Source organism: Capra hircus, chromosome 5 (genome assembly GCF_001704415.2).
Source record: "Capra hircus breed San Clemente chromosome 5, ASM170441v1, whole genome shotgun sequence".
In the NCBI taxonomy this organism is placed as follows: domain Eukaryota; kingdom Metazoa; phylum Chordata; class Mammalia; order Artiodactyla; family Bovidae; genus Capra; species Capra hircus.
In genome coordinates this window covers 26,064,775-26,087,782 of record NC_030812.1, presented here as the reverse complement: position 1 = coordinate 26,087,782, position 23,008 = coordinate 26,064,775, and the positions used below count along the sequence as shown (strand labels likewise).

At 49.7% G+C, this 23,008-nt stretch overlaps 1 protein-coding gene across 3 annotated transcripts; it reads right to left on the bottom strand.

Annotated features, from left to right (window-relative positions):
• CALCOCO1 (calcium binding and coiled-coil domain 1) lies at positions 3,694–17,956 on the bottom strand. Of its 3 annotated transcripts, XM_018047657.1 has the most exons (16): positions 17,845–17,949; positions 15,488–15,669; positions 15,045–15,147; positions 13,924–14,114; positions 12,228–12,386; positions 11,677–11,825; positions 9,950–10,040; positions 8,837–8,992; positions 8,380–8,634; positions 7,800–7,925; positions 7,222–7,317; positions 6,765–6,876; positions 6,331–6,533; positions 5,675–5,781; positions 5,354–5,425; positions 3,694–4,711 (listed from the first exon to the last, which is right to left on the bottom strand). In XM_018047657.1, the coding sequence occupies exons 2-16, from the start codon at positions 15,641–15,643 to the stop codon at positions 4,534–4,536; spliced, it is 2,154 nt and encodes a 717-aa protein (XP_017903146.1). In that variant the 5' UTR covers positions 15,644–15,669; positions 17,845–17,949; the 3' UTR covers positions 3,694–4,533. The 3 variants fall into 3 exon arrangements, with proteins under 3 accessions (XP_017903146.1, XP_017903147.1, XP_017903148.1); XM_018047658.1 differs by lacking the exon at positions 5,354–5,425 and having other exon boundaries at positions 17,845–17,956; XM_018047659.1 differs by lacking the exons at positions 13,924–14,114; positions 15,045–15,147.

Genomic DNA, 23,008 nt, shown 5'->3' with positions numbered 1-23,008 from the left:
CCACCCTTGATTTTTCTTACACCTTGACTTAGGAGTCCTTGTTATTCTGTGAGACTAGAGACATGTCCCCAGTTCCCATGGGTCAGAAGACCTGCATATCTATTGCAGGGTATCTGTTTCAGGCTCTGTGAAGTCCAGTTGTACAATTACTTCTACCTGCAACACTCTCCTTAAGTGGCTCTTGCTGAGTTGTCAGAGACCTCCTGGCTGTCAAACCAGCTATTTCCAGGGAAACTTTCCCTGGCTTCCCTGCTGCTGTGGCCTTTTTCCTTGACTTACCTCCCCTGAGTTGCTTCCTGCCTCTCTGATTCTTCTATCTTCTCCATGGCTCAGCACTCCCCATCCTTCTCTTCCGTGTTGATGGTCTCCTGAGTGCTGCCCTTGGTCCTCTGACCTCTCACTCTACACTCAGGGAGGCCTGGGTAATCTTCCTTCACTTGTATCATCTTTACTTACAAGGATCTTAAGTTTCTCTCTTCTGCTCTAAACCCATCCTGAGCTCTGGACTTAAGTATCTATCCAATTGTCTACTGGAGTCCTGTCTCCTTTGAAAGATCTTGAAGACATTGGGAATTCAACAAGGCAAAATTGCACTGATAACCTTTTCCCTCAGTGTATTATTTCTCCATTTGTATTATTAATTTGGTGAATGGCATCACTGGTTATCTGGTCACTGAAAGCAGAAACCTGGGATCAACAGGACTCCTTCTGTTCAATTCCCATATCTCATTATTAACAAGTCCCACTAATTCTGCATTCTAAAGAATTCTGCCTCTTTGCCTCTTGACACCACTTAAGTTCAGTGCTCACTGTTTCTTGGCCTCACTGATCAGCTTTTGGGATCTGTTTCCCAAGCAGGGATTGAACATGGGCCGCTGCAGTGAAAGTGCCAAGTTCTAACCATTGGACCACCAGGAAACTCCCTAGTTCGAGGCTCACTGTTCTGGCCTGGGTTATTACAGTGGGTTCCTAATTGGTTTCTTTGGACTTTCATGATCTTGCAATAGAGTGTAAGCTCTTTGAGAATACACATTCCTATTGTTCATGCAGCTTCCTAGTACTTAGAACAGCACCCAGCACATGGTAGGCATTCAGTGAAAATTTGTTGAGGAAAGGTATGAGTAGATGTCTATGATCCATCTGCCCAGCTTCACTTCCCATGTCACATCCAATCCTCATTCAGAGTTGAGTGAGGATCAAGATTTCTTAGCGTTGAAGGTTGGGATTTCTTAGTGAGTTCGGTCTTCACCATTTTGTCCTGTCTGCCTGCACACACTCAGCCCCCATGTCATTATCCACAGGAAGCTTTGTCTCCCCGAGTCTTGATTAATTAAGTACCCCTTCTCTCAAGCTGCATATCATCGAGAGAGAAGAAAAACTTGCAAACACCTATAGTGAGTTTTGACAAAGTGCTAGCATGTGGTACCTCGGAGGATAATGAAGGGGATGAAGAAAGGCTTCATGAGGAGGTGTCTTTTGAGGCAAAAGCATGTGCTCAGAGGCATACAAAAGCAGTGCCTATTTCTGTGGCATGGTTCTGTAAAACTGGAGTCCAGGGTTCTCTAGGGTAGGATGGGAAATGAAAAGGCGAGTTGGTGAAGTGCCCCGACTGGCACACATTGCATTCCTGTAGGTAACAGGCAGCCACTGAGCTTCTGTAAGCGGGGAGTGATGTTTGGACTCATTCATCCCTCACCAAATACTGACACCTGAGTTCCTATTTGCTGCTGCTTGGTCTGAGCCCATTCAGGTCCATCACTTTCTGCAAGAGTACTGGGAAGCAGAGGAAGACAGACGATCCACTACAGGAGGGGAACAGTAGGAAGGCTGAGTTGCCAAATACCACACCGTGAGCAGGAGAAAACTCTGATGGGAACCCAGCTGTCTTCCTTCCCTGCCTGTGCAGTCAATTACTCTCCCCTGAGCGCCCTGTGTCAGGCACTGGCACCTGGGGTAGGCAAATCATAAGTGAGGAAGAGAAATCATTCTACATTTCCAGGCCGCTCCTAGTCTGAAGGTGCAGACTGCACACCAGAAGACATACTCAGGGCAGAGAAAGGAGGGGCTGGAAATTCTAGATACCCAGGTTGAGGGGTCTGATGAGGGACCGGGGGGCCTCATGAAGGAGGAGAGTGCAGAGGAGATTGGGAAGGTGAACCAGAACTGGGCTGGGGAGAAGGGAAAGCGGTGAACATGACCTGTGTAGCTGTGGAGGTGGGAAAGAGTGAAACTTACACTATACTCCTCAGAAGCACTCTAAGTCTGGCAGCCTCTGTGTCAATGGCCTTGTGCAGCTACCCTTGTGGCTCCTGCCAGGGTGTGTGTGGCTTTGCAGGGGCTGTGGGGTGGCAGGAAAGGCCCTGGGTCCCTCTTTCTGCTTCCCTTCCTTCTCTTTTGCACTGGCTGGGGAGGTACCTTTCTAGAAGCAGGATGTCTGGGTTCCAGATTCTTCCTTCCCCAACCTTCCCCAGACATAAATTACAAGTGATTTCATTAAATGCACCTCCTGCTGGGGATGTTGGCTCATAATTCCTCTCTGATTAACCCCCACTACCCCGGCAAGTTTATAGGCCAAAAGAGGGAGGGGATAGGAGGGAGGGAAAAAGGAAGGTTGGGGGAATCCCAGGCGGGTGATGGATGCCTCTGTCAGCCCAGCTCGTATTTATTAATAGTCTTAATACGGGAAGCAATAAAGGAAGAGAGGGATTCTATTAATTAAATCATTGTTATAATTAACTTTCATTAAAGGAGGATCAATAAAGAGGAGTAGAGATGGAGAGAGGAGAGATCCATTATCTCTAATTTCCTTGGAAGGGATTCAGGGAACGAGATGGGGTTGCTAGGAGACAGCAACGTGAGAGAAGGAAGGATGTAAGATGTCACCCAGGTGGGGCTGGAAGGGGGTGGGCAAGGAACGTTTCAGGTGGATGCAGAGAGGGAATGGTGGGGGTGGCCCATCCATGGGCCCTGAAGGGAATGGAGGGTGGCTGATAAGGGAGCAACTGGAGTGGAGAACAGTGGGCTGTAGACGCGGCTAATGCCGGGTACTGCCGAGAGCCTTGGTGAGCACATGGGTCCTTAATCCATGCTTTATGATGCTGCGTGTGTGTCTAGCCTGTGAAGCTGGTTAGGGTGGATGAATGTGTTTTTGTGTTTGTAGAGTCTATATGTGCATACTGGTATCTGAGGGTTGCAATAAGAGGCAGAGAGGGAGGCAGGGTTGGGAGAAATTAAAATAATTCTAGAGATAGGAGGTTTAGGACACTTTTTACCAAGCTGATACTCAAAGGGGTGTACTCTTAATGGGAGTGATGTCTGTCCTTTGGCTCAGGTACAGTGAAGGCTGCTTTGGAGAGTAAAGGTCTCAGCGGTGGAAACTTCACCCTACTTTCAAGACACACACCTCGGCCCATATCCCAGGTCCCACATTGCTCCACCTCGGAACAGCCCTCCCCTCCCCCTCAGTTTGCCCCCTCCTGCACTGCAGTGTTCCCCAACCAGACCCCCATCTGAGACAAAGGTTCCCCTCTCCTCACTTCCCACCAGTGGCCAGCGTATCAGGAGGCATCATGGAAAAATACTGCCAGCCTCCTCCCTAAGGCACGGGGCTGGGGAGGGCCCTTCCTCCCTTCCTCTTCCCTCCACCAAGGTCTAAGAGCCAGAGGTCTTGAGCATCTTTGCTCTGGTCACACCTCATGATAAGAACACATTTTATTAGAATAGTTATACATATCATATAAATATATTTGTTCAACTACTGGCAGGGGGAGGGCAATGGGGGGGAGCTCTTATTGCTGAGGGGGGACGTGGTGAGCGAGGGAGGGCTGGCAAGTGGGGACACCTGGGACCATTTGTTCCCCCATCCCTCAGAGAAGGCACAAGTACATTATTTCTTTCCATGTGAGGACCCTGGGGGATGGTGGTGGAGAGGGACGGAGATAAAGTACAGAAAACCTCAAAAATACAAAAGAAACCTCCAAACTTGATATCTAATGGTATGGAAAAGGCTGGGCTGGGGTATGGAAGGCAGCGGGGGAAGAGGAGGAGGAACCAGAGAAGCTCAGAACCAGAAGAGACCTAAAAAGGTCATGATATCAAAGCAGGCCCCAGAGAAAACTCAGTAAACAAACACAGACCCTGAACAAAAGGGGGGGCATGCCCCAGGAATTGGCTTTGGGGCATCAGAGAGTGTGAGTGTGTGTGGTGGTGGTGCAGTGGTTGGTGTGACTAACAGAAGCAACTGGAGCCAGGAGGGGGTGATTCCATTCCCCCCAGAGAAGGCCTCCTCCATCTGGGTTCCTCCAAAACCGCTTTCAGGGAGTAAAACTGCTTCCAAGAAGGAACCCCTGCCTGAACAGAAGAGCCAGCTGGGAGAGGATGATGTTGGGGAGCCTGGGATGTTTTCAGGCAACAGAATATCATGGAGCCGAGGGTGTTGGAAAAGAGGCATGAAACCTAAGTGTATGTCTAGGGATGAGTGTGTGCATGTGCATAAGTGTGTGTCTGTGTGTGGACTGGGGGTGGGGGATGGGGTCACTCAAAGGTGAAAGGGTCCTGGGTGCTGAAAAAGAAGTGTCCATCCATGTGGTCCTCCATGGCATCCTTGTCACTCTCAGCTGGGAAGCGCTCCTTACAAATGGGACATTCCTTCCACGGCGGAGTGGCAGGGCCCCCAGTGCTGGCCTCTGTCAAGGGACCCACAGCAAAGCCACTAGAGAAAGACAAGGGGAAAGAGAGGGTCAGCATGCTCTGCTGCCTTCTCGGCTTTCGGACCTCAGGGAGAGGGACCCACACATGTGGGCTCCCAGATGACCCTGTTCCTAACGTCCTCTCCAAGCCTCTCACAGTCCCCTCTCCCCACAGCACTGGAAGCCTTAGCTTCCCGGCTCCCCATGCCCTCTTTTCTTTAGTCCCTGCTGGTTGCTCTAGTACACGGCCCTTCCCCCAACCCCCTGTTCTCCTCCCTCCATCTCCGTCTGCTGCCTAATGAGGCTGAAAATGAGTCTGACATCGTCCTTCATCTTCCTGCTCCAGCCTGGAAGGATGACAGCATCACCTCCTCCTTGCCCCGAGCCCATCTCATATCCAGGCGAAGCTGGGGGCTGGACGATAAAACCTCTCTTGCCTCCCTGCCTTCCCCTCTTGATCTGAGAGGGGGAGAAGGGAAGGCGGGGTAGGGGGCACAATCTGATACCTGAATCCGCCACCTAAAGGATTGCCCAGGGGAGTCAGAGAGCAGCGACAGCATCTGAGGGGTGATCAGATGGATGCTGGACCCCAGTCTTCTCTCTGTTCGTGTCCCTGAGGGCCTTGGTCACCTCCCTTCAACCCCTGGCAGAGCCTAGGCACTTACCTGGTGGTTGGGGAAGGGGTAAGGGCAGGAGAGGGGGGACGCAGGGCAATTTGGGCTCCGCGGAGGACAGTGCTAGAACAACACAGAAGCCAGTTAAAGGCAGGGCCCCTGAGTGCGCATGTGCAGTGATAGGATGGGGGAGGGCTGCCTGAAGGCGCCAGTGATCTGGGGTGGTGGGTCATTCTCTGTGTCAACACAGCTACATCTCCCTTTCTTAGCTGGGGCCAAGAAGAGGGAGGTGGTGGAAGCGCATGAGGACTGTTCACCTGGGTGCCCTTTCCACGGGCATCCTCCCTGCTGTCTGCCCCCTTGAGCACTCACCTGGCCATGTCGTAGAAGGCACTGCCCAGTTCCGGAAGTAGCAGGTTGGCCTCCTCACCCCCACTCTGCACAGCTGCCATCAGGACCGACTTCTCATCTTCAGCCTCCTGGGCACCAAAGGGATAGGGCTGAGTCTTGGGGTAGTGTCCCAAGACGGGGGGAGCAGAGTGCTGGGGCAGGTAAGGGACAAACAGACTAGGCCCAGGTTGTTAACAGAGGGCTGCAGTAAGAGTGGGGCATGAGAAGCATGTTTTTTGTTTTTTGTTTTTTTAATATTTATTTGGCTGTACTGGGTCTTAATCATGGTATGTGGGATGTAGTTCCCCGACCAGAGATGGAACCTGGACATTGGGAGCGAGCAGTCTTAGCCACTGGACTGCCAGGGAAGTCCCAGGAGAAGCATTTGGATGGGGGCTGGTGCACAGGGAGAGAAAACGGGTATGGGAAGAGGGGGTGGCAGCAGTGAGCTATTGGGTCATACTGGGTTTTGGGGTGGTGTCTACTGGGTGGCCTTAAAGACAGCCTGGGCCTGCCTGCTCTCCTCCAAGAGCAAGAAAGCCCTGTATAGCTAAAGCTCCCTGCTCTGCAGGCTGGGCCACTTGGGATTGGGCCTACCCCTTGTCCCTGTCCCTGTTCAGTCTCTCCTCTCTGCTCACCGAGTCTGAGCTACTGTCCTCAGCTGGCCCTGAGAGTTGGGGAGCGATGGGGGCTGGCTGGCTGATGACCACGAGGGGAGAAGCCTCTCGCGGCCCTGTGGCAGGGGAGGAGCCCGGGTCTCCACTCTCACACAGGCTGTAGGGTGGGAGCCTCATGTCTTCTGGAGACTCATCCTCCGAGTCTGTCAGAGCTGCTGGGCAGCCTGCAGGCGAGGGAGCAGGCAGAGAAGAAAGAGGGTTGGATCAGCTCTGGCTTCTCTGGAGGAGAAATAGAGTTAACAAATCAGGGACCAGGGTCTGGGAAGGAAGAAGGCAAAACACGGAGGGCAGAGGCTGCTCCCCGGGGGTCATGTGGAGTTTTCCCAACACGGGGGGCGGGGGGGAGAGCTAGGTGGCCGGGGTGGGGGTGGTCACAAAACTGTGGGTGTACAGACTCAGCCCCACGGCAGCGGCCTCCTCGTCCTCTGTGGCAGGGTCCTCACTCCACTTCTCATCGGCCACCTTCTCCAGGCGGGCCTCCAGCTTTCTCATGTACTCCAGCAGTTCCTGGAAGTGGGGAGAAGTATGAGAGGCTGAGAAGGTATGAACCAGGCAGCCCCACAAAGCCTTCCCCTCGTCCAGGGTGATCTCTGAGCTCTTCAGAATTTGATGCCTTCATCAAAGGGTGGGAGGGTTTAAGGCAGATTTCCACCCTGCCATGCCCACCCTGCTTCCCCCAGCAACCCTCCCCTGTCCTGCCAGGCGGGCTTCTAAGAGGAGCCATGGGCCCATTTTTAGCCTCTGGGCCCTTCTTACTGATGCCCGTCTCTAAGTCGAGATGACAAGAAGACACTGAGCTCCCAGCCCTTGGGTCCTCCACTCAGGCATCCAGGGGCGGTTCTGGGCTCTCACCTGCTTCTCCTCCTGTAGTTGCTCCTTTTCCTTCTGGAGCACACGCAGCGCTGAGCGCAGCTCTGTCAGCTCCCGCTTGCTCTCTGACAGCTGCACCTGGGGGGAAAGGGCCAGATAGAATCTGGAGCCTAGAACGTGCCTCCTAGAACCTGGATGCCACAACATGGAACGACTCTTCATGCCTTCGCTCCTCGCTTGCCCCGACACACGGGAGGCCTCACTCTCCTCCTCCAAGAGCCCTGTCTCAACCGCAGGAGACTCACCTGAGTCCTTGCCTCCACCTCCCAAGTGGGGACTGGGAGGACTGCCTCTGGATTGGGGTGAAGAGGCCTTGGTCAGAGAAGGGCCACCCTAGAATTCTCCTGAGTCATCCCCACTGGGCCCAGAATGTGTGCCGAGAGCAGAAAGGCACACGGCAGGCTTCCGACCAATGAGGGCTGGGAGGCCTGCAAGCGGAATGCCGCCCACCAGGGAAGTGAGTGCTCAGCACTTCTGAGCCCACAGCCAAGGCAGAGGGAGGGGGCACTGATGTTTCGGGAGGCCCCTGCCTGGGGCTCTTGGGAGGCTGGGTGCCTCACCAGGCTAGAGTCCTTTTCCCGGGCCAGTTCAGTCTTGAAAACTTGGCTCTGAGTCTTCTCCTCCTGCACTGCCTTTTCCAGTCGAAGTATCTCTGCACTCAGCTTCAGGATCTTGTCCTTCTCTGCCTGGAGATGCCGAAGAGGCAAACAAGACGTTAAGGGTAGGGGATGCCACTGGTAACAGTGCCATTCCTTACTGTGTCTCTTCTTTATTGGACTGAATGTTTTGGAGCCATTTAGAGACATCTTCCTTTCTTGCCTTCCTCATTCCCTGAAAGAAGGGCTCTGACAGCAAGGCGCCTTGCTGAGTAGGAATGGGTATCGTGCAGGGCTGGGGTGTAGGGTGGAACATGTATCTGAATCAAGATGTTAACAAAGGCAGTTGCTATGAAGATCAGGAACTAGACACTCCTTGCAGGGAGGGGCCGCATTGGGACAGTGAATATACCTCCCTCATAGGCCCTCCTCACCCCTAAGTCCATGAAGGTTCTCACCCTTGTTCCTCTCCCCCCAGGAGATCTGACCACACTGAGGTGGGGGCGGTAGTGACCAGGAACCTGCAGATCCCCCATCCCACTACCTCCACACTCTGCAGCAGCCCTGCCCGCTCCTTGCTCCACTGGCTTTTTTCCTCCTTCAAGTGCAGACTGAGCTCGGCCAGCCTGCCGTTGACTCCAGCCACCTCCAGACGGCTACGGTGCAGCTCAGCTATAGTGCGGTCCCGGGCTCCCGCTGCGCTGGCCAACTCCTCCCCAAGAAGGGCAGCTTTCTGCTGGCTTGAGGCTGCAAGCTCCTGGGCCCCTCGAAGCTGCTCTTTCAGGGGCTCCAGCTCAGCCTTGGGAGAAAGGAGGAGATGGAATCAGGGCTCCCAGGAGTCATCTGTTGAGCCAGGAAGACAACTAGGTTCCTTCCTGTCCCCCATTGCATCAGGACCTCAGGACTGGGTTCTTTAGTCTTGAGCCATGCCTTTCCTCCTATTTGTTTACAACCAGCCCTAGAACATTCTCTACTTCCTGCTGCCCAGGGGTTTCACTCACCACCCGCTGCTGGGCCTGGCCGAGGGTGTCCTTCATCTGGGCCACCTTGTCCTTCAGTCGCTGGGCCTGAGCACTCTGCTCCTCCTGCCGGTCCTTGGCCTCCTGCAGCTCCAAATTCAAGCGGCGGTTCTCCTGCTGTGCCATCTGGAGCTCAGCCTGGTGAAGGCGGAGAGGAGGTAAGGAAAGGGAATACATATTTGGGGTGACCGGGCAGATGGACCTCTGTGATGAGAAAAGCCAAAGTTCCACTCTTCAGATTTAGCACAAACGCAAGCCGTCAGCCCTGGCCAGCCCTTCCTGGGTTCTCAGCACAAAGCAACTCAATCCTAAACGTCCCATCTCCAGTGGCACAGCCTGGGGTCTTATGTGAATCTAGCTGTCCCATGCCTCATGTCTGCTCCCCTACACTTCCTTTTAGACCAAAACTCAACTTGGATGTCCTGTGGGCTCTCACACTCGCCATATTCTACCTCCCACTCCACCCCGTCCTTGCCACTCTTGTTTCTGTCCATGGTACTAACTACTTCCCAAGTCATTCAGGCTGGACATCTTGGTGCCATGTGTGGTTCTGTTCTCTCCCTAGCAGCCCACAGGATGGATGCTTCTCCATCCTTGGGTTCTGATGAAGCCATTTGGAAGCTTAAATATTTGATTTCAGTTTCTTCCAAATTATGAAAAATCATGTTGGAAAACAGTGCATAGACTCACATGTTAGCACACTGGAGATCCCCAAGCACTGACATGTGCTTCCAGGTTCATTCATTTTTGTGAAAACCTCAGAATAAAGTTTCAACTGTATTTTCTACTGACGTGAAGAGTGAACTAAGATTGCAAGGTAGAAGCTTAAAAATGATCATTTGTACTGGTCTGTATGTGAGACTCAAGGTGTACTCAATACTGTATAACCACACACAATACAGAAACAGGTTAGCTGCTGAGGCCAACAAAACAGTCATCCATAACCTCCAATTTCAGAGTTTGGTATCCATCAAAATTATCTAATTGCTTTCATCATTTAATAAGGAAATGTTATACATCTGAATTTATAGAAGTAAGTCTATAGTAAGACATGGGATGGACAACTGAGAGAGCAAACCAACTTGGAGCCCTTACCTCGCTTTGCTCCTTGTCTGCCTGCACTTCCTTCAGCTGCCCAAGGAGCTTCTCTTGTTCCCGAGTCAGGGCCTTCACCGTGTCTCTAACCCTGTGAGTGGTGGACACAATGCCAGGTGACTTATCGATTTCCGGAGAAAGAACAAAAAGACTCAGACCTTATCATCAGCCCTTCTGCTGGGGCTTGTCTAGCTCAGAACTCCACCTCTCTGGGACACCCAAATTCCAGGTCTAAGCCCCATGTATCCAAGATTGCTGGCTTTAGAGCGCAGTCTAGGGGTCCACAATTGTTCCTTCCTCTCTGTGTGTCACTTTGAGGGAAGCTCTGCTGATGGCTTCCCAGTTGTCTGCACTCAATAGAGACTGGAATCCAGATTTCTGTAGATAGGGGCCAGTCATCGTTAATGATAAACTTTTGATTTAGGTGAGAAGTCAGCAGGTGTTTTCTGTAAAGGGCCTGAGAGTAAGTATTCTAGTTCTGCAGGCTGTGTGGACTCTGTGGCAACCTCTCACCTCCACCATGGGTATGTGGAAACAGCCATAGACAGTATGTAAATGAACAAGCCTGGCTGTCTCAGTAAAATTTTTTTGAAAACTGGAATTTGAATTTCATCTGATTTTTACATGTCACATAATATAACTCTTCTTTTGTTATTCAAGCATTAAAAACTGTCAAAACCATTCTCACCTTGTGGGCTATACAAAACCACGTGGTAGGCTGGATTCGGCATGTGGGCCATAGTTCGCTGACCCCTGGTCTAGACAGTCCCTGATCTTTTCCAGGTGCTTGGTTTGATCCCAATGTCTCTATTCCATGATTTAGAACCTAGACATTTAGTATCTCCCTAGGGCAAGACTAACACATCCTAGACTGAAGAGGCCTTAGGGACCAACTCACTCTTTACTCTGGGTCTTGGATAGCATGCTGCTTTTCTCCAAAGAGTTTTTAAAAAGATATTAAATCTACGTGCACTGAATGAAAGAAACTTAATTATGTCATTTGATGAAAGAATTGTTTCTCCCAGTGAAAACCTGAAGGAGAGGCAAGGGAGGTGGCCAATATTTGTGCTATCTGGTAGAGAGAATAGTTGTCTAGCAGAAGATGGAAATTTATTCTATGCGGCTCCAGAGGTCTACACCAGGACCAATCAGGAAAGCTATAGGAGAGTAAATATGACAAAAGAGATAAAAAAAATGATGGCTTTGTGATAAAGAGGCCACCTTCTGAGGCAGTGATCTTCCCTCACATACCCTCTTAAATACATTACATTTCTCCCAATGCTAAGGTTCTATGATTTATACCTGTTTTCAGGGCAAAGATCCCATAACATTTCTGGATCACCAGTTCTAACATTTCCTAATAATGAGAACAGAGTCTAATCTTATGCTTTGCTGAAGTAAAGTCTGAAATCCATCCTCTCTTCTCTTGCCTGGACCATTCTATCCATTCCGTTCTTCCAAATCCTGCACTCCTAGCTCTTGCTTCACCTTCGCTGCACAATAAATACCAATGATTATTTCTAAAGGTAAGGAATACAGAATAAGTTAGGAAAGATGGAAGAGAGCTTGGCAGACAGAGATATCCTTAGGAATTGGAATACCCTGAGTGAGGTTGAGAAGGGAAGGAAAAAACCGTCAGGCAGGTCTTGCCTGCCTGACACAGGAGGCTGAGGTTTGAGGGTCAAAGGAAGCGAAGGGAAGTAATGGGAGTGGAAGGGGTCCCTCACCTGTCCAGCTCCACCTCCTTCATCAGCACTTTCTCACTGATGGTCTGGATGTCATCTTCCAGCTCCAGGATGCGGGCCACGTGGTCTCCCTGTTGTCGGCTCAGGATGTCCCTCTCTTCTGTGAGCTCCCCGTGGGACCGGGAAAGCCCCTGGAATTAAGGTTCCCCAAGAAGAGAGAAGCTGAGACTCACCTCGCAATGAGTAGACTAAAGGCTTAGGAGGAGAATTCCTAAGTTTGACTATCTACCCTTCTACCCGGTCACCTTGAAGAAAAAACTGTAATGGAACATCCCCTGCCAGTGAAGATGGCCACCTCCACCCTATCTCAGCACTCCTGTGACTCAGAGAACTGAGTCTCACTACCAATTTGGGACAAGTCTCCCATCACAGTCAGTTGACTACTACTTGTGACCCCTTCAGCCTATATCTTTGATGCCAGAACCATTAACAGCCCACTAACATCTCCCTTTCACTGTCTTCATTTTATTGGGTTTAGATTTTGGACCCCAAGTAGGCAGCCAGGACCTTTCCCCCACTGGCCCAACTCCCACCTTGTACTGCTCTGCTAGCTCCGCATGCTCCTGCCTGGCCGCAGCCAGAGCCTTCTCAAGCTCCTGCACTTGGCTCTTCAGCTCTGTCACCTGCCCCTCCAGCTGTAGCTTCAGCTGCATCAGGTCATTCCTCTCTTGCTGGCTCTCATCCAGCTGGTTCTATGGAGGACAGGATGAGAAGTTGGGTTCTGCCTGTGAAGCACCCATTCCAAGGTCTTGTCCCCAACACTCTGCAGATGCGTGTCAGGGTGGGGAAGTTACATCAGTACAGGCTATAAAGGGGAGTCAGGAGGCCTGGTGTGCTACCAAATCTCGCCCACCTCCCATCACACACAGGCTCCCAGAACTCTCAACTGCCCACCCCTCTTCTGTTCCCCCCACCCCGAGGTCTTGCCCCTTCTTTGCCCAGCAATGGCAGGAAGGAACTCCTCACCTGGCAGAAGTCTTTCTCAATCCACACAGACAAAAGGGATGGCTCCCCTAATTTTACCCTATTTGTTCTGAGTCAGACAAATGTGGGTTTAAATCTCCAGTACTTTTTTTTTTTTTTAACTAGCTAGGTGACTCTTGACAAAGTACTTAATTTCTCTGAGTCTCTCTCCTCATCTGTCATGTGATTCCCTAGCCTGGATTGTTGGAAGGTTTAAATGAGAAAAAAGAATGTAAAAACAGAAAGCGGGTAGGAGTTCTCCCACTGCTGACTTATGTAAGATATGAGCATCTTCTTCCCATCCTTCTGGTGATTCCATAAGCTTAGAGGGTTCCAGAGGGCAGGAGTTTGTATAAATCACAAACTACTCATTTCCACCTTCTGAGCCTTCCCCAGGCCTGTCCTCTTGTCTGGGGCATGGACATCCTCCCCACCAGGCCCTATCTTTCCCCTTCCTTCAGGAAGTCTTCCTTGCTAACATCTGCCTCCTCTCCCTTATTCTTCTCTATCTGGTCCAATAGAAAAATAATACAAGCTACATATATAACTTAAAATTTTCTAGTAGACGCTTAAGGAAAATAATAAGAAACGGATGAAATTCATTCATCTAATCCAGTCAATCAAAAATGTTATCATTTCAACATGAAATCGATATAAACCATTATTGAGATCTTTTACATTCTTTTTTTTTTTTTAATACTAGGTCTTCAAAATCCACTGTGTATTTCACCCATACAGAACATCTCAGTTTAGACCAGTCACATTTCAACAGCTGAAGAGCAACACATGGGTAGCTGCTCCACAGGTCTGGGGCCCTACCGATCTGCTCTCCCTCCTCACTTATCCTGGAAGTGGGTCTCATCCTTCCCTCCCTCGGAACGTTCCTTCCCCAAGGGGCCTCCCTCCACCCTCTGCATCTTCCTCTAGAGCCCAGGGAAGGATGCAGGCCCAGAAAGAGGAGGTTCAAAAAGTTCTTAGGAAATCCTGAGTGATGCTGGCCTGTGGGTGGTCTGCTTTCCTATCCATCGTGTTTGTGACGGTGTCAGACTGAGGCTTTCCTGTAGGCAAGGCTTTGGGTAACTCCCAATCAGGTCGCAGCTGAGGGTGGGCAGGGTGCAGCGGGAGGGGCCCCCTGCAATGCTATCCTCATTGGTAACTCCCAATCAGGTCGCAGCTACGCGAGGGCAGGGTGCAGCGGGAGGGGCCCCCTGCAATGCTATCCTCCGGCGCCCTTGCCCAGGAGCAGCTCTGCTGCTCTGTTCCCACCTGCAGCACAGTTGCCTTGGGGACAACCAGCAGGATGTCAGAGCCACCATCAGTCTCCTCCAGGGTCACCAGTTCATCCATGGGCCGCGGCTCTCGGAACTGGAAAGGGGGGCTCTGCCCACACACCCGGCCCTGGCGGTTCACATAGCGAAACTGGTAGAGCTGGGCTCCGGGTTTGGGCAGGTAGCTGGCTGTGGGGAAAAGTACAGACCCAGGACCCCAATATGATGCCAGGCCCTCAGGTGCTCAGCAGACCCTCTTCCCCTTGGTGTGTCTTATTAGCCATTGTCTTTGGCTCCAGCCCCTTGCTCCCTGTTCTACAGACTGTTTTCTCTCCTCTCCGTCTCCCACAGGCTATTTCTGATTCCTGGGATACTCTTTCCCTCCTTTCTGCCTTGCCCTCTCTTTCCTCTCTTGCCCAAACCGACCCTCTTTAACAACAACAACAACAACAACAACAACGTTTGTTGTTGTTTAGTTGCTAAGTCATGTCCGACTCTTTTGCGACCCCATGGACCATAGCCCACCAGGCTCCTCTGTCCATGGGATACCCCAAGCAACGGTAGTGGAGTGGCTTGCCGTTTCCTCTTCCAGGGGATCTTCCCGACCCACGGATTGAACCTAGATCTCCTCCACTGGCACGTGATTCTTTATCACTGAGCCACTAGGGAAAGCCAGTAACAATGCTAGTTATCATTTTTTTTGAGTACCCATTATGTGCCAGGCACTGTATTAACAGCTTTATCTGTATCATTTTAAATCTTCCTATAAGGCAGGCATACCCTTTTACTGTTACGATAAGGGACACAGATAGGTTAAGTAATTTGCCCAAGGTCAAACAGCTTATAAGTATCAGAGCTGAGATTTGACGCTTTCAGAATCTAATGAGCATCTTCTAATATACGAAGCCACTTTTCCCTCTTCCCCACCTCCTAATTCCACAGGAGGAGTTTCCTCCTTTTTTCTTAGGAGGCAGGGCTATTGGCCCTTTACTGTTCATGTCTGAACCCCTGATGCTGTGAAAACCCCATGATTCTATCAATATATCTGGTGAGCCCATTACCCTCTTCCAAACTCCATCCCTTTGACCCCTCCCTCCCGATTTTCCCTCTCGCTGGTACCTTGGAACTGGACACTGGCGTGGATGGGAGAACCATCAGTAACACTTTCAGGCACCAAAGACCACACAAATGTGTGGTAATCCCGGACACAGGCAGCCTCCACCTGTCAGAGCCCACAGTGGGAGAGGGGTATGGCGATGCACCTCCCAGCTCCGGATGGTGCAAAGGGCTGAGGGACTGAACAGGGGCGGGCAGGATGGTGTGGCTGTGGCAAGGATGCTGAGAGACAGGGAAAGTGGAGGGATGCTAGTGTGTCAGGAGAGAGCAAGGTTAAGATACGGAGAAGGTGGGCTTTGCTTACACAGATGGCCTTAGCCATTTCTGACATCCTTCTCCCTTCTTCCCTATCATTATGAGGTTGCGAATCCAGAAATCAAGTCGTTCCCCTTATTCCAAACCACCCATGGCCCATAAACCTGAGCCCAAAGGGGATCTAGGGATACCTTGAAGATGCCAATCCAGTCGCTGGCACTGGGCACAGTGCCTGGCGGGAGTGTGTAGTGACATTCCACCTTGGTGTTGGGAATGTAGGTCCGGGCTACATTCAGAAAGTTGACTCCACCCCGGGATGGTGCCCGGCTTAGTGATGACTCTTCCATTCTGGTCTCGAGCTATCTCTGTCCTCCTGTGAAACAAAGATTTAATATCCTAAAAAGTCTCTCCCCTCTACCTCTCTGCCCCACAACTCTGTCCCTACCCACCCACAGCCCCTGCCCCTGGAGATGACAGTGTATCTGGTTTTCAACCCCTGTGAGTTACAGGACTCTTTAAAGATATCAATCTTTGTTTCTAGGGCATTGGTCTGGCCTTCGTGGTTGGTATACATCTTGTCTCACACTGCACCCTCTGAGTCACAGGCTTTTCCTAGAATTAAGATTTAATTTCTGCTCCCTTTTCACAGCCCCACTGACCAAGCCTCAGTACCCTAGACTCTGCTTCCTGCAGTCAGTCCCTCCTTTTCCATCTCTTAATAGCCTTGGATATTCCAAATTCTTCAGCCTCCATCTCCTCACCCCATCCCTCACATCTTCTGGCTCTTGAATTCAACTTCCAACTGAGGTGTGGGTGCCCCCCTCATCCTGAGTAGGTCTCCTTGCTCACTCCAGCTGTACCCAGAAATGACTTATGACACCTGAAAACAGCAACCATCTCTGAAAGTAACAAGCCAGTCTTTGGAGCTGGAATGTGGCTGACCAATCCTGAAGCCTGTGAACTCTCACCCTCTCTTCCCATCTCTCCCCTGTCTTATGCCATGAATAATACTAATAATAATAAAGCTTGTACTCTCATCCAAGAGACAAAGGGAAAGGATGGAAATACAGGTTCTCTCCCTCAATTATTACTCCAGAAAGTCAAGAATTCTGGAGGCGGCTGTTTCAAGGGTGAGGTGGAACACTCAGTAGGAATGTGGTGCTGTGGGGAGATGGAATGTGGGGGCCTGGAGCCAGGAAAGCCCCACCCCCAGTAGGGACAGCCTGGAAGTATGGGCCCTTGGAGCGGGGAAATGTACACATAATGTTGAGAGGAGGAGAAACAGTTCAAAAAGAACCTCACATTCTTTTCTTCAGGTCTTGAGCAGGGCTCGAAACCTACCGGTTTGACTGTTAACCCATCTCTAGTTTTCCCCTTCCCCCTCATTTTCTCTGTTCCCCTTAGCCTCAATTCTAAATGTCTGAACCCTTCCACCTGCTTGGACTGGTAGTTGGAGGCATACTATAGGATGGGATTAAGAAGAAAGGTGTTCTAAGTTGGGTGAGGAGAGTTCACTGGAAAATCTGAGGGTAGAGTGAGGAAAGGTAACAATAATCAAGAGAACTCTGCAGCGGAGGACTGTGAGATGGCCCTCGTCAACTCTCATCTCCAGCCCACTGAACTCAGTCCTGTGTCAACCACAGTGATGGGCGTCCAATCAACCACAGCCACTAGTCATGTGCACGCCCTCAGACATCACAAACCCACACCAGGCTTAAGTCAGGTGGGCAGGGACTTTAAAAGAGGACAGAAACTGAGGGAAGAGGGAAGGTGGGCCAGCTCTATAAAAAGGAGCTACGTCTCCCTCCAAAATGGAGACTTATGACAACAAGAGGTGTCTCTTTATTTCCATCTCTGAAAAATCCCTAGTGAAAACTAGTCTATGCTTTTTCCCCTTCAATACAATTCTGGCTTTCTAAAAGGGGCTGAATTGTTCTCAAATACATTGTCCTGGGGACCCAGGACAATATTCCCCACAAAATTCATAACATCTGGAAATATCCCCCAGGTTTGAAAGAGAGCTATGGGCACCTAAGGTCTGTATGTGTAGCCAGATTCAGGTGCTTGCATGGGGCGGGGGGGGGGGGGGGTCCCATCCCCCGACCACGCTGTAGGGCTCTAGAGTTCTTTGACATTCTACATCTTGGAAGGCTTCCCTCCCCACGGATCCAGCGTAGTATAGGCCTTTGGATTGGTGGGGGCGAGCAGCGTAAGGGGGTAAGGGGAAAGGGAAGGTTTGTGGGGCGAAGTCTTGCTGGGCCGAGAACGAGCAGACTTCAGCCTCCCTCGAGTTCCCTTAAGCGTATCACGCTTTATAGAGAAGGACTGAGAGGGAGGCAAGAGCCGTCAGAGGGCACCCCCGTGATCAGGCCCCCCATGAGACCAAGAACTCCCGAAACAGTGGGGATGGCTTCTCCAGTCCGGAAAGTGTTAACGCTCAAACGCTCCTGCTCCCCCTTCTACGGTTCCCTTAGACGACCCTTTCACAGATTGGAAAGTGGGGTGACCCCCCATAAGATCGCCCCCAAATTAGGCCAAGTTTTCTTACCCCACAGACGGATCAGCTGTTCCCTCACCTTTCACCAACAACAAAAACAGCACTCGGACTGCGAGGGGGAGGGAGATGGGTGGGCGCGAGGGCTTCTGGGGTTTGTGGTTCCTCCGCACTTTTTCCCTGTTGAACCAGCGCAGAACTGGGACTACATATCCCAAGAGGCTGTGCATAAGGGGGGCGGAGTAGAGGGCGGCCGTGGTGGCTGCCTCACCGCTGCATCCTGGGAGGCGTAGTTCTCACTTCTACTGCAGCCAACGAGGGTGCGGCCACCAAAGGACTTCACAGCCCAAGATGCCTTGGGAAGGGGCAAGCTATATTAGTGGCGACTGCTGGTTGGTAATGTGCGTGTTTAGGGAGTGGGGAGGAGTTACGGCTCTAACGCCCCTTGTATAATTCTTTAGAGTCGGCCGAAGCGCTCGGGTACTCCCTCTTGTTTACTTTTTTTTTCCTCTTTCGTTTACTTTTAACACAACATGTGAGATAGGAAGTTTTGTTATCCACTCTCTACAGATGTAGAAGCTAAAGCCCAGAATGGTTACGGAACCGGTCTAAAGTATCAAAGCTATGAGATGGTAGGACTGCACGACTCCGAGTGTCCTTGCCATTACATCACGGCGACCCTACCGTTTAGGGGATAGAAAACTAATCTAATATCTGTGGCAGTAGTTTCTCTGCTTTAACATCAGGGACAGCCCCTGTAAAAACTATGTGCTGGGCACCGCTGACGATTTTTCCCCCCCCAACTTTAAGGTCTCAGTTCCAGAGGTCTGCCAATACAATCCTGGCCTGGCATCCCTGGAATGGTCTCTAGGTCCAGGAGGATCCATTGTCTAACGTGGTGGTTGAGGGAGAAGGGGGGAAGATGAAGTTCAAGTTGGAAAGGAAACCTGACATAATTCAGGAAGGGCCACACACACACACACACAAAAGCCACTTAGGGGAATACTTTTTCCAAGCCTCTTAACTGGCTTAAATTTAGGATAAGAGACATATTGTTGCTCCTGTTTTTGTTTAGGGGAGGTGAAAGATTCACACTCCTACACCCCGAGTTTTATTAAAGACTTGGGTATCCTGCTCCCCCTGTGTGCTCTGGACCCTCCAAGTAGTCTGAGACATTCAGAATGATCTCTCTGTGTCTGTCTCTGTATTAAGGAATTACAGTCTAAGAATTGATTTGCACTTTCTGGGTGCCTGCTTTAATTCTCTCCTGCATTAAGTTATGGAGCCTCTGCCTTTTCCAAGTTTGCGGGTAGTATTTTGCTTTTATGACTGAAAGGATATCTGGTGCTTGCCCTTGGGTGCCTTTCATATGAAGATGTCCAAGCACTTAACAATAAGTCATTGGGCTTCACAAACATTAAAGTGACATGTCTGTGTCATTAGTCAGGATTTATGAGTTAGGGAACAAGCTGCTGGTTGCTGAGATGGCTCAAGGTCCTGGGGTGGACGCAGAATGAGGCCTGTCCAGGGACTCAAGTCTCAGTTGTTCTTGGTTTTTGTCTTCCACCCAGAATAAAGGCTTATAGGAAACCTCAGTTTTAGCTGGAGCTAGAAATAATAACTTCATTTATTCGGTGTTTAATATGATGACTGCAGCCATGAAACTGAAAGACGCTTGCTCTTTGGAAGGAAAGCTATGACAAACCTAGACTGCATATTAAAAAGCAGAGATATCACTTTGCTGACAAAGGTCTGTATAGTCAAAACTATGGTTTTTCCAATAGTCATGTATGGATGTGAGAGTTAGACCCTAAAGAAGGCTGAGTGCCAAAGAATTGATGCTTTTGAACTGTGGTGCTGGAGAAGACTCTTGAGAGTCCCTTGAACTGCAAGGAGGTCAAACTAGTCAGTCCTAAAGGAAATCAACCCTGAATATTCATTGGAATCAGTGACATTAAAGCTGATGCTTCAATACTTTGACCACCTGATGCAAAGAGCTGACTCTGGAAAAGTTCCTGATGCTGGGAAAGATTGAAGGCAAAAGGAGAAGGGGGCAGAAGAGGATGAGATGATTAGATAGTCAGATAGCATCACTGACTCAATGGACATGTATTTGAGCAAGCTCCAGGAGATGGTGAAGAGCAGAGGAGTCTGGGGTGCTGCAGTCCATGGGGTTTCAAAGAGTTGGACTTGACTTAGCGACTGAACAACAGCAACAACAAAACCATGCTGAGGATTTTTCCAATTAATACCACAGTCTTATATGTAGGCCTTATTATTATCCCCCTTTTCCATTTTCCATATGATAAAGATTGAGGCACAGACAATTTAAGGGATTTACCTGGGGTCATCCAACTAGTAAGTGGTAGGATTAGGATTCAAGCAAAACTAGTCAATACACCATATTACCACCCCAGAAACTCCTGGGGTACTAACTCCCTTTGTTCTAATGAACAGTGCTGTTAATCAGTGGACAAGTGTTCACTGAACATTTGTGTACACAGTGCGAGGTGATGTGAAACATTAACTCAGCAAATAGGTGTGTCAGGTAGTGTGCTAGGTATTCAGTACATTTTGTTGAATAGACTGGGATCTGAAAAGGATAAGCTTATGCCAGGCTGAAGCAAAGATGCAGTGGTGGGAATGTATAACTTTTTCTAGAGCCTAGGAAGTCACATGGGCTTCCCTGGTAGGTGGTAAAGAATCTTCCTGCAATGCAGGAGACCTGGGTTTGATCCCTGGATTGGGAAGATCCTCTGGAGGAGGACATGGCAACCCACTTCAGTATTGTTGCCTGGATAATCCCCATGGACGGAGGACTGGGGGACTACAGTCCATGGTGTCCCAAAGAGTCAGACACGACTGAGTGACTAAGCACAGCACGGCAAGAAAGTCACATAAGAACTGCACATCAATTACACCTTTTCCCCTCCAAACTCAGATTATTGGTAACGACTGCCTGAAATGTTGTGTTGAGGATTCCGAGGAAAGAGTGCTGGGATTAATTAGTAATTCTGTCAGGTACTCTAGATGAAAGATGGCCATATTAGATTGACTTTATTGTTTGAGATTATTACTTTCTCCTTCTCTGCCCATTGCCATGTGGCTTGCAGTATCTCCTGTGGAAGGAGTATATGTCTCATTTTATTGACTTTGCTTTTTTAACGTTTACATTTTTTATTTGGCTGCACCAGGTCTTAGCTGTGGCATGTGAACTCTTAGTTGCAGCATGTGGGAACTAGTTCCTCAACTAGGGATTGAACTGGGCCCCTGCTTTGGGAGCATGGAGCCACTGGAGCAACAGGGAAGTCCCCTCATTGCACCGACTTTGGAATTGATCATTTTTCATGTTTTGGCCAACAGAATGTGAACGGATGTGACTCATGCCATGTTTGAGCCTGTGAGTTTATACTTTCTTGTTCTTTTCTGCTGCTAGAATGGGCATATTCCATATGAGGGCTGTTCCTCTTCCCTGAGTCCCAGATGAGAAGAGCTGGCCTACATGTACATAAGTTAGAGATAAATCTCGGTTGCTGTCCGTCACTGAGATTTCGAGATTGGTTGTTATAGCAGCGAGCTGACTGATGCACATGTCTAGGTAATGGTGTCAAGTACGACAGGAAAGTTTAAGCCAGGGCGTGGAGAACCCTGAATGCCAGGTAAAGCAGAGCCTCCTATGTATTTATCAGAATCTCTTTCCTTCTTTGTTTTGGACATAAAGATGGACCACATGTTTTGGTTTCTCTCGGATGTGTTGCACTTTCACACCTGGCTTATGAAACCTCCCAAAGGAGACCCTTCATGTTCTTTCCTTTTTAGCTTCATGCATAGGACCTTATGCACAGTGATCCAAAGGTTAAATGTTACAGATGGTGGGGCTACAGGTTGGAAGGAACTTAGATCCCTGAATCACTACTCAGCAAAGAACTGTCTGCTAATCAGGAATTAGCAGATTGATTGATTGTATTATTTGCAGCCAAAGATGGAGAAGCTCTATCAGTTCAGTTCAGTCACTCAGTCATGTCCGACTCTTTGCAACCCCATGAATCGCAGCACACCAGGCCTCCCTGTCCATCACCAACACCCAGAGTTCACTCAGACTCACACCCATCGAGTCCGTGATGCCATCCAGCCATCTCATCCTCGGTCGTCCCCTTCTCCTCCTGCCCCCAATCCCTCCCAGCATCAGGGTCTTTTCCAATGAGTCAACACTTTGCATGAGGTGGCTAAAGTACTGGAGCTTCAGCTTTAGCATCATTCCTTCCAAAGAAATCACAGGGCTGATCTCCTTCAGAATGGACTGGTTGGATCTCCTTGCAGTCCAAGGGACTCTCAAGTCTTCTCCAACACCACAGTTCAAAAGCATCAATTCTTCGGCGCTCAGCCTTCTTCACAGTCCAACTCTCACATCCATACATGACCACTGGAAAAACCATAGCCTTGACTAGACGGACCTTAGTCAGCAAAGTAATGTCTCTGCTTTTGAATATGCTATCTAGGTTGGTCATAACTTTTCTTCCAAGGAGTAAGCGTCTTTTAATTTCATGGCTGCAATCACCATCTGTAGTGATTTTGGAGCCCAAAAAAATAAAGTCTGACACTGTTTGTACTGTTTCCCCATCTATTTGCCATGAAGTGATGGGACCGGATGCCATGATCTTCGTTTTCTGAATGTTGAGCTTTAAGCCAACTTTTTCGCTCTCCTCTTTCACTTTCATCAAGAGGCTTTTTAGCTCCTCTTCACTTTCTGCCATAAGGGTGGTGTCATCTGCATATCTGAGGTTATTGATATTTCTCCCGACAATCTTGATTCCAGCTTGTGTTTCTTCCAGTCCAGCATTTCTCATGATGTATTCTGCATAGAAGTTAAATAAGCAGGGTGACAATATACAGCCTTGATGTACTCCTTTTCCTATTTGGAACCAGTCTGTTGTTCCATGTCCAGTTCTAACTGTTGCTTCCTGACCTGCATACAGATTTCTCAAGAGGCAGGTCAGGTGGTCTGGGATTCCCATCTCTTTCAGAGTTTTCCACAGTTTATTGTGATCCACACAGTCAAAGGCTTTGGCATAGTCAATAAAGCAGAAATAGATGTTTTCCTGGAACTCTCTTGCTTTTTCCATGATCCAGCGGATGTTGGCAATTTGATCTCTGGTTCCTCTGACTTTTCTAAAACCAGCTTGAATATCAGGGAGTTCACGGTTCACATATTGCTGAA

Excerpts from the sequence above, each read along its gene's own strand:
- CALCOCO1 (XM_018047657.1), bottom strand. The coding sequence starts at position 15,643 with ATGGAAGAGTCATCACTAAGCCGGGCACCATCCCGGGGTGGAGTCAAC. Across the intron at positions 7,926-8,379 it reads GGCTGCTGCAGAGTGTGGAG|GCAGAGAAGGACAAGATCCT; the intron begins GTAGTGGGATGG and ends CGGCATCTCCAG. Across the intron at positions 5,426-5,674 it reads GCCTTCTACGACATGGCCAG|CACTGTCCTCCGCGGAGCCC; the intron begins GTGAGTGCTCAA and ends GTGTTGTTCTAG.